General features: G+C 42.7%; 1 protein-coding gene across 1 annotated transcript in view; it reads left to right on the top strand.

Annotated features, from left to right (window-relative positions):
• Positions 1-15,995, top strand: part of ATRN (attractin) — a 147,024-nt gene that overhangs the window by 112,373 nt on the left and 18,656 nt on the right. Inside the window, exons 26-27 of the mRNA XM_085059314.1 lie at positions 2,861-2,939; positions 14,019-14,126. Coding sequence (XP_084915440.1) covers positions 2,861-2,939; positions 14,019-14,126 — 187 coding nt within the window. The remainder of the gene's footprint in view (positions 1-2,860; positions 2,940-14,018; positions 14,127-15,995) is intronic.

Genomic DNA, 15,995 nt, shown 5'->3' on the forward strand with positions numbered 1-15,995 from the left:
AGGGCAGGGACACCTTCCACTATCCCAGGTCTCCCCAAGCCCTGTCCAACCTGGCCTAGAACACTTCCTGGAATGTGGCAGCCACAGCTTCTCTGGGCACCCTGTGCCAGGGCCTCCCCACCCACCCAGGGAAAAATTCCTTCCCAATATCCCATCCATCCCTGCCCTCTCCCAGTGGGAAGCCATTCCCTGTGTCCAGTCCCTCCATGCCTTGTCCCCAGTCCCTCTGCAGCTCTTCTGCAGCCCCTTTATGCTCTTGAAGGCTATAAGGTCTCCCTGGAGCCATTTGAGATGGGGGAAGCTGTAGAGAGGAGACTTGGGTGGAGTGGATTTCCAGGAGGAAGGAGACTCTTGGTAGGCTGTTGTTTTTGGAGAAGAAAGAGAAGGAAAAGGCAAAGCAAATCCTGTAGTAAAGTTCTATTTTTAAAGTCATTTGCAAACAAGTGGGTTTTCTTGGCTGGCAGAGATGTGTCTGAAGCTGTTGAGGAGAAAGCAGGGCAGAGCACAGGTTTAACCAGGACACTGTTGGCTCTCACTCCAAATCATTTCTCAGCACATCTCTCTCTGCATGCAGCTGTTTCTTTCTGCTGGTTCCAGATCTACAAAGTTGCTTTCCCACAGAAAGTAGGAAAAAAAAAAACTTTAAAGCTACTGACGCTCACATCAGGTCTTTTAACTTATTTCAGGATGGTTTAGGCTCAGTAAATGCAACAATAGATCTTGACTTTTCTCAACCCCTGGGGCTCTTCCAGCAGGTGATGGACTGCAGCAAGCTCTGCATTTTATTTCTCCCTGAGTGCTTCCAAGGGATGTTAGTTCAAGGGGGAAAATATATCTCCTTAGTGATTTTATAGCTTTTGTGGGTATTTGCTGCCTCCTTGTGACAATACAAAGATGTATGGTGCTGTTCCTGTGAAATACAAGGGTACTGTGGTGAGTGTTTTAGGGGAAATTTTTATTAGTCTTTGTTAATTCCTCTCTGTGTTTTCTCAAGAAAGTCTTGGCTGTGCTGCCAGAAATGGGCAGGAAAGAGAAACCCATGAAAGACTGTGGGACATACAGACTTGTGCAGTGTTGCATTTGGGAAGGGGATTTAGTAATAAAGGTAATCTTAGTTCTCCACTCCAGCTTCCTTCTCCGAGGGAGTAAATAATATGTAGGGAGACATATTTACAGTGCCACTGCAAATGTGGCACCTGGAGATGTGGTTTAGTGGTGGCCTTGGCAGTGCCGAGTTAATGGTTGGACTCTATGATCTTAGAGGTCTTTTCCAACATAAATGATTCTGTGATTGCATGAAATCATCCCAAAATAAGAGGTCCAACAGTTTTCAAATTGCTGAGGTCACTTTTTTCTTAGAAAGGTGCCATCCTTATAGCAGTTACACATGTTTTGATGTGTATCTTCAGTTTGGTGTGTGTATTTGTGGGGCTGTCTGTTAGACATATGGGACTGGAGCATGTGTGTTGTATAAACCTCATGGACTTTGATGGTGGCACAATGTGACCTCATCTGTATCCCTGACCTCCTGAGAATCTCCTTCTGGAGAAACTCCTCTGAAATGGGTAATTTAACAGAGCTGCTAGAGATTACTGGCATTTTTGCCATTGGTGGCATTTTTCCTCTGCCCTTTGGATTTCCACCTTGTTTCCCCAAATAAAGGTGTATTGAGGAGTTGAACATGGATAAGCCATGGCAGCATCTTACGTTGCACATAAACTGCATCTAAAATCATAGAATCATGGATGGTTTGGGTTGGAAGAGACCTTAAAGCCCATCCAGTTCCATGGGCAGGGACACCTCCCACAGTCCCAGGCTGGTCCAAGCCCCAATGTCCAACCTGGCCTTGGACACTGCCAGGGATCCAGGGGCACCACAGCTGCTCTGGGTAACCTGTGCCAGGGCCATGCAAGTCAAACAAGTGCCAGTTTTTGTAATATCATATGCTGTATGATAGTAAACCATATTTTGCAGTGCTTTGCAAAGTCTTCAAGAGAAATCCCATTTGGAGAATCCAGATCCCAGCTGTTGATGTGAATGCTGCACTTGAGCAAAAAAGTGTTCTATTTTGATTAATCTTCCTTTCAATTGAAACTTTCCTATTAACAGACTTTCAATACATGCTGGAATGTGGGAAGAGGTTTGGAGATGTTTTCTGTAACCCATCAGTCCTTCAGGAAAGAGGCTTCCACTGGTGTTCAGATTTTAATCTTAGCTTCTGTGCCTTAAAGTTGCTCATTAGGCATTCAGTGTGATAAGATCATAACTGTCAATACAGTTGGCTTCTATTATTACTGTAACTGCTGTTTGTTATATCTGCTTCCTTTCATTTTCCCTAGAAATTGATAAATCCATTCATCCTTTTTTCCCCTCTTTTGACTGAAGAAAACCGATATAGATTTGGGGAAATCAAGAAATGTTTGTAGTTCTGCAACAGCCTGTTTAAAAGAATTCAACTACTTTACACTATGTCTTATTTCTGTAATTTGAAAAAGAAATAATAATCAATTTTCTCTGTGCCTTTCAAGGCTTTTCTTTTTGGGGGTTATCCTCTCACTTAAAATATCACTAGATATAGGCAGTAGTGGCTTTTCCAAACTGATTAAATCTTTCAGCCTTATTGTTGTGATTGGGAAAACTGGGGAATGTCACATAAGGAAGTCAGATAGGGAACTTTGGAACAACAGTTTTCCCTGAAAAAAACTTTGTCATTCCTCGCTGGGTTATCATGAGCACTGAACTGTGCTGCATTATATTTCATTAATGTATCTCTAATTATTATAGGAACTTTTCTTCTAATTTTTCATTTCCTAGAATTTTTCAGCTGCCACTTATTCTCTGTTTTTTTTTTCCTTTCCAGTTGTTTCCTGTCATTGCTTCTGGTGGCAGCTGTGGTTTGGAAGATTAAACAAAGTTGCTGGGCATCACGACGGAGAGAGGTGAGAAGGATAAAATGTTGTTCCTTAAATCACTTTTTTATAGTTGTTCTCTCTAGTATTTATCCACATATACATCACATTAACCTTAAATTGAAGGCTAAGCTAATTCAGTTAATGCTGCTGTTTAGGCCTTTAGTGTATTTTTGATTAGAGGTTCAGTGACAAATTATGTTACTTTAGTATCCTGGTGCTGCAGTTTCAGGGGTGAATATCCCAGATTCCCAGAACTTCTATTCCTAGACTGCATAAGTACAAAATCACATAAATTGGGAGATTCTTTACATCTGTTTCCATAAAATAGGAAACAGGAAATAGAAATATTGTTTTAATATGTTAAAAAAAGAAGTCAAATCCCCATTTTCAAACTAAACCTTATTCAGATATTTTGGGTGGTTGGATTTTCCCCCTGGAGCATTAGGAGCATAAGAGAAAGGTGGGGAAGCCACTCAGGATTTGGAAAGCTGTAGTTTATTACTTCAAAAGGCAAATTTTAGAGTCTTAAGTTTTTTCCCCTTCACCTACCCGCGGTTTAAACCAGCTTCGCAACTTTTTCGTATTTGCATCACATAAATAACTTAGTGCTTCACCCCCCCAAAATCTGGGTCCTCCTTGTTTATCCCTGATTTATTTTTTTCACTACCTTCTTTTCTTGCTTCTCAATGGAACCTGATCTTCTTTTCCCCCCAAAGCACTCGGGGTGACCAAGGTGAGGTGGCCATTTGTTGTGGCACACAGAATGTGTCCTTAGTCCTCATTTTGCAGCTCAAATGCCAACATACATGAGTTGTGTTTGTAGAGAAGTCCTGTGTGCCACAAGCAAGCAGCCACACATTCACTGAGTTTTCTTGGTGTGCTCAGTGCTAAAAGCGTGGAAGGAGAGGCCTGTATAATGTGCAGGTATCAGAGTCTGAGCTGGGCTGCACCTGGAATTATTTTTAGGAGCTTTGTCTTGTGTTACTCTTTATTTCTGTGCAAAATGGGAGAAGCCAGACATTATTTTAGCAAGTCCATGTGCACTGTTTGTATATAGTTATCTATATGTCATCACCTTAGGCCAGATTCCTGAAGGAATGTGGTGTTTCTCCCCTGCTTTGGGATTTTCAGGTGAAATCTGCCTATTCCCATAGGTTTTCCTCCCAGCTGTCCTGCTGGGATGAAGCACTCGGCAGCTGCAGACACCCAGCCATGTCACTGTTCTGTTCAAAAGAGCTTTGTTTCCACATAGGAGTTGATCAAGAGGATTTGGGGGATTAATTTTTACAGTGTTGGAATTCTTTGCGAGTCCCTGTTTCCTGCATATCTTCAAAAATCTGTAGCTGGTTGTACTTTGCAGTGCAGTGGTGTGAATAATACGAATTTATTCCATATGAGGAGCTCCTCTTTGGTAATAAAGCAGGATGATGTCTGATAACTCTTCTCTTCTTCCTCTTTCTGCTTCAGATGTTTCTGTTCTTACTGGTGAACTCACTGAAGAATATAACCATTGCTTTTCAAACAGATAACCCTTAATCTTGGAAATAATGGAAGTCTTTGAGGTTTTCTGTATTCTCTGAAGGTAGATAAATTTTTACTAGGGCAGCTGTTTTTTCCTATTCGCTTTCTTGGCAAGAAACTAAGCTGGAGTCAGCATAACATTCCCTGTGGCTCCTGGGGTTAAATGTTATCTAGGAATGTATAAGGAATACAGACTGAGAAGTAAATACTGTGCTTTGGAGCTCAGTTAAAGTATTTGAGCAGTGGCCTAAGTGACAAATATCTCTATAAATTAAGTTACAGCCTGATGCATGTTTTAAGGAAAAAAAAAAGCTGGAGTACTGGTAACGTATTGGCATGTTTCAGTCTAAATTCAATCTACATGTGTGGCTGTTTGACAGGCAGTTCGTCAGGGTGGTGTTTTCCAGGCACATTCCTGTCTTTTGCTGTTATTTATCTTGCTCCTTCTTTTTATCTAGCGACTCTATCTTGTAATTCATGAGTCTCTGCTGTTCCATACATCTTCTGTTAGAAATACTTGTAAATCTTGAGGAAACAATTTTAAATCTTTGTCGTGCCATAATCACATATATTAATGAAGACTGTATCCAGAAACAAAAGCTCATGCAAAAGTTTGTTATCTAAGATGATTTTATAGTTTGAAAGTGGCAACTTCTGGTACTGATTCTCAGTAAGCCCAAGAAAACATCTCTTTAGTAGTTAAAAATAATTATCAATGCCCCATTCCTTTAAATGTCCAAGGCCTGGTTGGGTGGGGCTTGGAGCCACCTGGTCTAGTGGAGCATGTCCCTGCCCATGGCAGGGGTTGGAGCTAGGAGATCTTCAAGGTCCCTTCCAACCCAAACCACTCCATGATTCTATGAAATACTGCAGCCCCGAAGGAAGATCTTTCTCTGATTTGGGCTGTATTTTTAGCAGTGGTCAAGTTACAGTCAGCTGTCTCTCATGGTTGTGTACAGTAACTGTGCTTGTTCTCTAGCCTCAACCCAGAAGTAAGTAAAATATGATGCAGTGTGCAGGTAGTTCCCGTCACTTCTGCTCCCAACAGAAGCATTGCAAGTGCCCAACTTCTAATCACAGTGCAGAGTCAAAAGCTGATTGCTCAGGCTTATTCTGGGATATGTGTGGGGCAGAAAAGGGTGTGTGCTGACAGGTTTAGTAGTCAAAATTATTCAGCCAGGATTGCTTGGAAAATGTGGTGGGAGAAGGCATGCAGCTGTGCCTGGTGTGGCTGGTTAGTGGAACAGAGCAGTATCATTTGGCTGAAACAAGTTTGCTTTGCTCCTTATGGAGAAGGCAACATGCTACAAATCCAGAATCTCCATCAGGATCTCATAAAATATACCAGATTCTCCTGACTTCTTTCCTTTTCTGTATTTCAGCTAAACTTCTCTGCCCAGCTGCTTGCACATGTCTCTCAGCCTCTTGGCTAAATGCTCTTCAGCCTCCTGGCTAAAGGGTCTGCTGGGTGTGCAAACAAGGTGTAGCCATTGTGTAGCTCTAAGAAAAATGAGTTTGGAACACTGAGCAAAAGTTCAGGCCTTGCAGAGTGTAAAACTTGACTGATATAAAAATAGGAAAGGTTTGTGTCATATGAGGCATGCAGGAGATGGGATTGTAGCCTGTGTGTTTATTCCCTTGCCATTGAGCCCTATGTTTGAGTATCTTCAGACATCTTAAAAAGGGACAGTAGAAATAAAAAGGCAGCTTTTTTAGGAGGATTAGAATGAGGTGAATGACATTAGGAAATAGGGATAGGAAACTTCTGTCTTGTCTATAGAAAATGACATGTTAAAGGAATCAAGGTGGCAATAGAGAATAATGCACAAAGTATGAGCGTGATGTTAGAATTTTAATATGCTCATCTTCTGATGGGAATTTTCTGTCCTATTGTTCTGTTCTTGCATCCAGATTTTCTGCTCTTCACCCTCAGTCTGCTTTGCTTCCTTCCCTTGAAGCAAGGAACAGCTCCCTCCCAGCAAAGACAGCATGCCTGACCCAGGGTGGTGAGGGTCAACTGGATCCCTCTGCCCCTTTGGGATGTGCTGGGAGTATCAATATCAAGCCCTGCAGAGATAACTAAATTTGAGTGTCTAGAGCTCCATTTCGCCCTTAACATAAAATGATCTATATTTTGCCTCCTTTCTTGCCAAGACTAAGACTGAACGTTTTTACTCTTCAAGTCACACAGTTTATTCAGGATGGTATTTGTGTATTGATTTAGTGCAGGAATTATCCTTCTCCATCTTGACCCCACTGCTGAAACCTTTTTCCATCCCAAGTATATTCAAAACCTAGTAGTGCTTCTATTTCCACTGGCATTGTCCTCTGTACCATCCATGCACATGGAATACCACGTAGGCAAGCAGATTGCTGTGCTTTTTACAGCAAAGATGCTCCAAGGGATGTGTGCTGTGTATTACTTACTGCCCTGCCTTAATTTTCTTCCCCTTCCTGGTCTCACCTGTTAGTATTTCACTCATCTCTTCTCTCTTAGAGACTGTGATTTAGGGCATTCTTGGTCAAAGAAAAAGCTTTAGGTTTGGAAAATTTTCAAACTAACTGTAAATCAGGATCTTCATCATTGTTTAGAGTCTCCAGTGGTGTTTTGGACCAGGATCTGCTCCAAAGGATTTGGTATCAGACTTATGCAGAAATATTAAAAGGTCTGGCAACAAATGTCTCTAGATTTGGGCAGTCCCAGGTGCTTTGGAGGGTTTACTGGTATATTCTCCAAGCTCCCAGCAGTCATTTGTCACATGTGCCTTCATATTCCATAGCACTGACAGCACTATTTGGTGTCTGTCAGCAAAAAGAAAGTATTAAGCTTAGGTTTGGGGTTGTTTGTAGAGAAAACACAAATTGGAGGAGTGAGAAATCACAGCCAGCAGGTGGCTGAGGAGGTTGAGTCACATGGTGAGTGCACTAACTTCTCTCATTACAGTGGGAAACATAAACCTGAGTATTTTTTTTTTATGTACTTAAGGTAGATTTACTTCCCAGAATAGGTATTCCCAGGACAATAGACTGAAGTGAAGGTGGCCATGGTGTTTTACTAAGTGTATGTAAATTTCCATTTCCTGCCTTTATGAGTAGTAAAATAAGAGCATAGTGTTACTCTTAGGTGTGACCAGTTACAGGAGTACTGTGTTCTCCTGCTCTCAGCAATATTTTGGGTGTTGCAGATGATGGAGAACAACACTGCAAGAGTAATTTCTTATCTGGAAGATAAGCAAGAGTTTAAAGCATCACAAATTCCTCATGTTCTCCAAGGAAGATCATATTGAGATTTGATGATGTGAATCAGTGGCTGCGGAAAGGAATCCTAGAAGATTCACGATGGGAGGAGGATATTCTAAAGGATCATCCAAAAGCTTAGACAGTATGTCCCTGCCCATGGCAGGGGATTGGAGCTAGATGAACTTCAGGTCCTTCCGAAACCAAACCAGTCTGTAACACCCACTGTCTGCAACTGGGGATAAAGAAGTCAAAAGCTGATTTGTTTCTCTCCTCATTTTAATGGCGAGAGTGGCAATGCCAATGATTTGTATTTTTAGAAACATGGCTCTCAGAATAAGAGTGCTTTTGGAAGGAGCTTTTCTAGGTCAATCACATGGTGCAATTCAGTGACTCGCACCAGGCAGGAGGTCAGATCAAATAATCGTAACTTTCCGCTCTCCCTAAATTTAAAATCCATGAATGGGAACCAGCTCATAGTGCCAGAAGGCTTTTTCCGAAATACAAACACTGTGTGTGCTCTGCGGTGATCCATGTGGCTTTGGTCACCAACTGAAGGAAATTGCAGCAAAAATCAGAGATGCCCTGAAGAGGAAAAACATCCCAAAATATTAGTGTTGACAAGAGATCCCCGCTTAAGGGGGGAAATTGATGGCTGTTTTTGTTTGAACATGCTCTTGTCACTGCTGTGCCCCGTGGAGCTCATCTCGGGGGAACCTGCAGATGGTCAGTTCCAGCTGACCACTTGGAGCTTCAATCTCTCCGTGTAGGACCAATCAGGTCAGGCTGGCAGTCACAGACATGGCCCTGGCAGACAACTCAGCTCTTGTCACAGAGTCTGCAGTGGGGTTGGTGCTAGAGAATTAAGTTGGTTTTATATCCCAAAAAAGAACTGGTGGGAACTTGAGCAAAGATGAAGCTGGAGTGTCAAATTAGATGAAGCTCGAGCATCATCCTTGGGATACCAACCCATTGGATTGAACCTTCTGTTTGGCAGGGGATACAACTGGATGGGCCTTTAGGTCCCTTCCACCCCAACCATCCCATGATTCTGTGATTCTATCAAGTCCAGCTCTAGGGCAGTTCAATCTTGTTTAAAAAAAGCCCACAACTGCAGGTATATTGAAGCTGTTCTCATTTCAGACTCCAAGGTCCTACCTCTTTCTGATGGTAGACATCAGCTGTACAGGTATCTAATTTAGCTATTTGGAAAAATCAGGGAGAGAAGGAGTGTTGTGTAATTATTCTGGAAGAGCTCTACTCAGTCAAAGCTGCATTGTGCTATTGTGTAATTATCAGGTATTGGTGTATATTTTAGTCAGCCTGGACTAGATCCTTCTGGTCTTTTAAAAAGAAATTATCTTATTCTTCTCATTAAAGGTCAGGATTTTTATGCCCTCTTACTGGGCATGATTATGATGAATAACTTGCTTATCTTAATCAGCCCTGAATTAAATATCTTCTGTCATTTCAGCATGAGGCAACTTCCCAGCAGCTTTGCTTTCTGGTTTGTTATAGTTTTGAAGTGTGGAAATGCCTGTTGGGAAGCATTTGAACATTAATTCTCTCCTCCTCTCTTTCAAAATAACCTGCAAAGTCAGTTACAAAACTAATTAGCTAACATTAATATGTGCACTGCTCTAGGGGCTTAAAAACTTAATTTTCAGTGATGATGAAAGCATCAGAGAAAATTGTTTGTTTGTTGACGTACATGGTTGTTAGTGTAATTGTAGTTAAATGCTTTAAATCACTTAGTTCTGAGACATTGTGGCTCATCTTCATGGAGCATTTGTGGCATCTATTGCATTTTTTGCTGATGCCGATGTCCAACCTGGCCTTGGACACTTCCAGGTATCCAGGGGCAGCCACAGCTTCTCTGGGCACCCTGTGCCAGTACTTCACTACTGTCCTCCTTGAGTTCCTACTGTTTTTCTTCCTGCTGTGCTTCTTAAAAAAAAATGAGACAAATTGTTCATACTGGAGTACATTTCGAGTTCTTGATCATTGTTTAGATAAGCTTGTTTTTAATGCTATTCTTCATAAAATCCAGAATGTGTGGCTTTCTTCTGGAAAAATCGCCATTTTTTCATGGCTGGAAATATCAGAGCGCTGCCCTCAAAGCTCCCTGTGCTCCTGAAAAAGTGAAAAAGTCTCTGCAGGGGGCAGTTGCTGAGATAGATGGAAGCAGGATGGTTATACAGAGCCTAGTGGCTGTTTTATGGTAGGAATAAAATGTCCAGGCTTTTCTTGTCAGGAAACACGGCATAGGTTATATTAGTCAATTAACCTGCTAACCTGAATAGCTGTTTTTCTTCTCTGCGCTACTGCCTGACAAGGCTTTCCTGACTTCCTCAGGAGGTTTTTCTCCCATCAGTAACACACTCTTCATTTTAGATTGTCCATTACTCAAGATGTGGAAATTTAAAAAATTCCTGGCAGGAGTCATTTTATTTGAAGGGTTCCAGGCCAGGTTGGTCAGGGCTTGGAACAACCTGGTCTAGTGGAAGGTGGAACATGGCAGGGGTGGAACAAGATGGTCTTTAAGGTCCCTTCCAGCCCAAACCACTCCATGATGCTATGATACAGAATCAAGCTGAATGCAAATGAAAGTTGTGCATCTTCTCACAGTTTGCAGTTATTAAAATATTAACGGCCAGAGGTGTATTCCAGGACAGGCTTTTTGATGTGAGTTCTTTGTAAGCCTGTCAAATGTTTTGCCTTTAAAATCCTCTTCAGACCTAAGTGATTTAAAATATTCCCAGCTTGTCCTATTAATTGTGTCATCTGGAAAACAGGGGTTGCCTTGAAAGACTATTGAGGTTCATTATTTGAAATCTCAGAAAGCCCATCATTAGTAGTGAGGGAAAGGCAGGTCCTGTGGTATCTAGATGTTAACAGCTGCTGACTTGTAAAGCCACGCTCAGCCTCTTGACTGGGGAAAAGTCACAATTCTTCCTTGCATCATCGTAAAATCGTTTAATTAAAATTTTGACACACCAAACAAATATTGAAGTATAGATATGTGCCTGGCTTAAATAGGCATGGTGCAAGCCTTGGGGGAGAGACTGACATTCAAGTTATAGAACAATTATTTCTTAAATTAATTCTTAATTTTTAGGGGAGCTTTGTAACACGACTTGAGCTACACCAGAAGCTGGGTGTTAGGAAAAGGACGTTGCCTTAGGCATTTACTGCTTCGGTGGCATCCTGGACCTCTGATTTTACCTAGTTTGGGCATTTTTATGCTCAGGTGAGAGCTCACCTGCAGAGCTGCCCAGCCCTGGGCAACAGCAGAAGGAGCTGCAGCTGCTGCAGAGAGTGCAGAGGAGCCCTGGAGCTGCTGCAGGGCTGGAGGCAGGCTGGGAGAGCTGGGAATGTTCCCTGGAGAAGGGAAGGAGCCAGGGAGAGCTCAGAGCCCCTGGCAGGGCCTAAAGGGGCTCCAGGAGAGCTGCAGAGAGCGTGGAGGGAGAGGAGACAGGGAATGGCTTCCCACTGGGAGAGGGCAGGGATGGATGGGATATTGGGAAGGAATTGTCCCCTGGGAAGGTGGGGAAGCTCTGGCCCAGGTTCCCAGAGAAGCTGTGGCTGCCCCTGGATCCCTGGAAGTGTCCAAGGACAGGTTGAACAGGGCTTGGAGCAGCCTGGGATAGTGGGAGGTGTCCCTGCCCATGGAAGAGGGTGGGACGAGATGAGCCTTGAGATCCCTTCCATTCCAAAGCATTCTGTGATTCTATAGTCTCAAAGCTACTTTTGACTTCAGTAGGAGTCATGTTGCCAAATTGCACATTTTCTTTAGTAAAATAACTTCCTTTGAAGAACTAATAGCTTTTAGTTCGTCAGTCTCTTGGACATCTTCATCAGGACAGCTTGTTCATTGATTTTATAGCCATTAAACAAAGCACTTCGCGATAGCTGAAGGGGACAATTACAGGAACAACAACCCAGCAATCTGTTTCACACTTGCTTTCGTCTGCAATCTGCTGGTGTGCTTTAAATACCCGAACACTCCTCGTGTCCTTTTACCCAAGTGTGAGTTACACACAAGTTTGCTTACGAACACTCCATTTGTGTGGATTTGTTGGGTTTTTGTTTCGTGACAGTATCTACAATCTGCTCAAAATGCCTTTTTTTCCCCTTTCTTTTTTTCTTTCAGAAATTAAGGGAAACTTTCTCACATGCCTTTTATGGCAGTAAAATTTTACAGTTTTTTAGATTCGATTGAGAGCCATAGAAGCTTATACACCCCCCAAGTTTATCTACATTGACTTCGTCATGCCTTCTCTGAACCCCAAGTTACAGACAGTTCTCTAGTTTTCTGCACCAAAAAAATCTCAAAATTGCCAGTGATTTGGCAAAGCAAAGACCATAAAATGTTCCCAGAGGGTTGTAATTGGCAGCACAGGGTCTAGTTGGAGGTTTGTCACTAGTGGTGTCCCCCAGGGTTCTGTACTGGGCCCAGTGTTGTTTGACTGGTCCCTCAGTGATTTGGATGAGGGTTGATGTCTCCTCAGCAGTTCTGTGATGACAGAGGTGGGAGGAGCAGCTGATCCCCCTGAGGGATCTGTGCTGCCCTTCACAGGGAATTCAACAGGTAGGAGAGATAGGCAGAGAGGAACCTTCTGGAATTCAGCAGGGGCAAATGCAGGGTCCTGCACCTGGGGAGGAACAACCATCGGGTCCTGGTGGACAATCAGCTGTCCCTGAGTCAGCAGTATGTCTTGGGGACCAAGGAGGCCAATGGGATCCCAGGAGGCATCAGAGCTTTGCCAGCAACTCAGAGTTGGGATCCTGCTCCTCTGCTCAGCCCTGCTGAGGCACATCTGGAGTGCTGTGTGCAGCTCTGGGCTCCTCAGGACAGGAGGAAGGGCCTGGAGCATCTCCTGCAAGGAAAGGCTGCGGGAGCTGGGGCTGCTCAGCCTCCAGAGGAGCCCAGCTGAGAGGAGCTCAGCCCTGGCTGTCCCTGACTGTGCCTGGCTGTGCCTGGCTGTCCCTGGCTGCAGGGGAGTCAGAGCAGGGCCAGGCTCTGCTCTGGGGGCACAGCAATGGGACAAGAGGAATGGGCAGCTACTGATGCCCAGGAAGGGGGTAGAACCAGATATCTTTCCAACTCAAACCATCCTGGGATTCAGTGATTCTGTGAATTAATTCTGTCCAGACAACGTTGCTGGATAATGGCACCTTCCTTGCACTTTCTGCTGTGCTGCTTGGGGGATATTTGGGAAGCAATGCATTTTGTGGTGTTTTCTTTAGGGCTTTTTGAGTGCTGTAAATGATCAGTTTGGGCTTGGACTGTCAGGTTTCCCAGAATTAGTGGGAAAATCCGAGTGGTGATGGTGGGAATTCTAGAGAGTGTTTGGTGGTGCCTCAGTCTAGCTTAAAAACTGAGGATAACTGGTATTGCTGTAATACATAGTGATGGTAAATGTGTAAAGCTGTATGAGAGATTTGGGCAGTTTCTGCATTTAAGGTTAAGAGCACTGGTTTTTCACATGCTGTACAAAGTGTTTGCCTCTTCTCTTATTGAATAGAGGCATTGAGTCCCATTGGACCTCTTGCTTCAGGGAATTCTGGCTTCTGCCTCCCCTTACAGGCTGTGTTGTTACTATTAGAGATTAGTCATTGGAGCCAAAAGGAAGCGTGTCCACAGCTCAGCTAAAACTGAAATGCTGTTCCCAGCCCAGCTGTGTAGAAAGTGTCTATTTTTTGTGTGTTAAAAGAGGGGAAGCTGCATCATAATGCTTAAAAAGTGCTTAAGAGCACAATGAAATGATGTCTTGTGTCATGAGGGCTTGTGGGGATTTGCCCAGTAAAAGATTTTTTATTTTAATAAAACATTTTGCAGTAAGGACATGTTTGCCATTTGATACATTTGCTGTATTCAGCAAGGAAACAATAAAAAAAGAGGATTACTCAATAGAAGGCTGACAGCATTTTGCTGGTGCTGTTATAAAAAATAGCAACTTCATTGTTATAGTGGTTACATACTGCTGCTAGTTTAATTTTAAAATGATTCCCACAAATCCTATGGAGTAGGAATCAGACAGGTGAAGACAAACAACAGCTTAAAAAGTAAATAACTGCTTTATGGAGACTCAGTCAGATTGTTCTCCCTCCCAGAAGTGTCAGGCTCACATTGTGCATTCAGATATACTTCCAATAACTTGTTAAATTGTAGTAATGTGACTATTTACCATTATTTGTATTCTTAAGCCCATTAAAACCTTTGGAGGTTATTTTTCCCTATTCATTGATACCCCTTTGTATGGGGCAAAACCTTTTAGATACATTTGTCTTTCATCTTTGTGTCAGAACAATATGATGATAATATTTTTCTGTTCATTAAATTAGCAACTACTGCGTGAGATGCAACAGATGGCAAGTCGCCCCTTCGCCTCCATCAACGTTGCCTTAGAAACAGATGAAGAGCCACCAGATCTCATCGGGGGAAGCATAAAGGTGAGAGCTGGGGCTTTGGGATGCTCCTCACCACCATTAACCATGGATATTTAACACAGTAATCCCAAATCCTCTCATTTTTTTATATGCCTGCAAGAAACTGTAAGTCCAGGAGGTCCAACAGGTACCATTTTAATTTGCTTTTATTGCTTCAGATACTCACTTACAACTTTTGGGCTGGTTCAGATTAAAGTTATACTGAAGTTGGGTTTGAAGTGTTAGGTTTGCCTTGTTAGTTTTTATGCTTTGTAATGGAGAAGAATTCAGCTTTACACCAGAGAACATTGGGCTGGAAATAGTTGTAGGTTCTGCCAAGAGAAACCCTTTCCCATGAAATCTCAAAACAAAAGTGAGTGTAATTATGTACTGTAATAGTGTTAACATATTTCTGATGAAAAATATATATTCCAGTATATCTTGTGTTTAGAAAATAGTAGCCTGAAGAAATCATTGTTGTACACCAAGCTGGCATATTCTTACACACAACACGTTGAATTTTTAGGAAAGGCGTATTTAAAAGGTGACTAATTAATTCAAAGGTCTTTTTGATGTGATGCTTTGACCAGTACAGACTTCTATACAAAAAGAAAAAATTAAGAACCTGAGAGCACCAAATATTTTTCTTTCTCATCTAAGGCAGCTGGATTGTTTTATTTTACTTAGAATTAAGTGTTTTGGAAGTCTTCCTCATTAGGCCTTAAGGTTAAGAAGGATAGATGTAGATTAGATATTGGGAAGAAATTCTTCCCTGTGAGGGTGGGCAGGCCCTGGCACAGGGTGCCCAGAGAAGCTGTGGCTGCCCCTGGATCCCTGGCAGTGTCCAAGGCCCGGTTGGACACTGGGGCTTGGAGCAGCCTGGGACAATAGGAGGTATCCCTGCCATGGAAGGGGTGGCACTGAATCATCTTTCAGATCCCTTCCAACCCAAACCATTCTGTGATTCTGTAATTAGTCCAGGCACTAAGTTTCTCACATTCTCTTACTATAACAGAGAGCTGGTTCTGGTTTTCTTTTAAAAACACAGATATTTTAATTATTATAAAGCACATGAAAACAGTCTGACCTCAGAACTTCTGTTTGGTGAGTAATAATGTTTCAGTCTTGGTCTAAGTATCAGGAAATGTCATCATTAAGGTTGCCAGTAGAGCTTTAGCTCTTCCTTATTGATGTGTAAATGTGGTCGGTCATGGCAAGCTGTAATACTTTTCCACTTCATTGGTGTCCTGCACCAGGTTCTGGATGGACATTGTGTAAAACCAGCTTTTCAATATATTGGATCACAGAATAATTAAGGTTGGAAAAGCCCTGTAAGAGCATTGAGCCCAACCACTCCCCCAGCACTGCCCAGGCCACCACTAACCCATACCCCCACAAGTGCCACATCCATATGGCTTTCAGATCCCTCCAGGGATGGATACTCCACCACTGCCCTGGGCAGCTGTGCCAGGGCTGGACAACCTTTTCTGTGAAGACATTTTCCCTAATTTCCAATCTAAACCTCTCCTGGTGTATCATTAGGCTGTTTGCTTTCATCCTGTCCTGTCCTTGGTTTGGAACATAGTGAAACTAAAGTAAAATTTGCAAAGGTTCTCAGTAATTTGGGTAATTGAGTATCTGGACCTCTCCTTGTATGCTCTGACTGGTTCTCCTCCCCACTGACTTCCTTTTGACTCCAGATCCTCAGATTTTCTGGTTTTTTACAATTTCCCTGCTTATGTCATGAGTCTGGTACTGGGAGTCATTACCTCAAATAGCTCACCAAAACTTGGGAATCCACACTTGCAAAATCGGATTGTCACTTACCCAGTTAGACTGAACCTTTATTTCATTGCTCATCAAAAAAGCTGTGGGATGCATATGGATGCTGCT

Source organism: Lichenostomus cassidix, chromosome 4 (genome assembly GCF_008360975.1).
Source record: "Lichenostomus cassidix isolate B80296 chromosome 4, HeHo_3.0, whole genome shotgun sequence".
NCBI lineage: Eukaryota > Metazoa > Chordata > Aves > Passeriformes > Meliphagidae > Lichenostomus > Lichenostomus cassidix.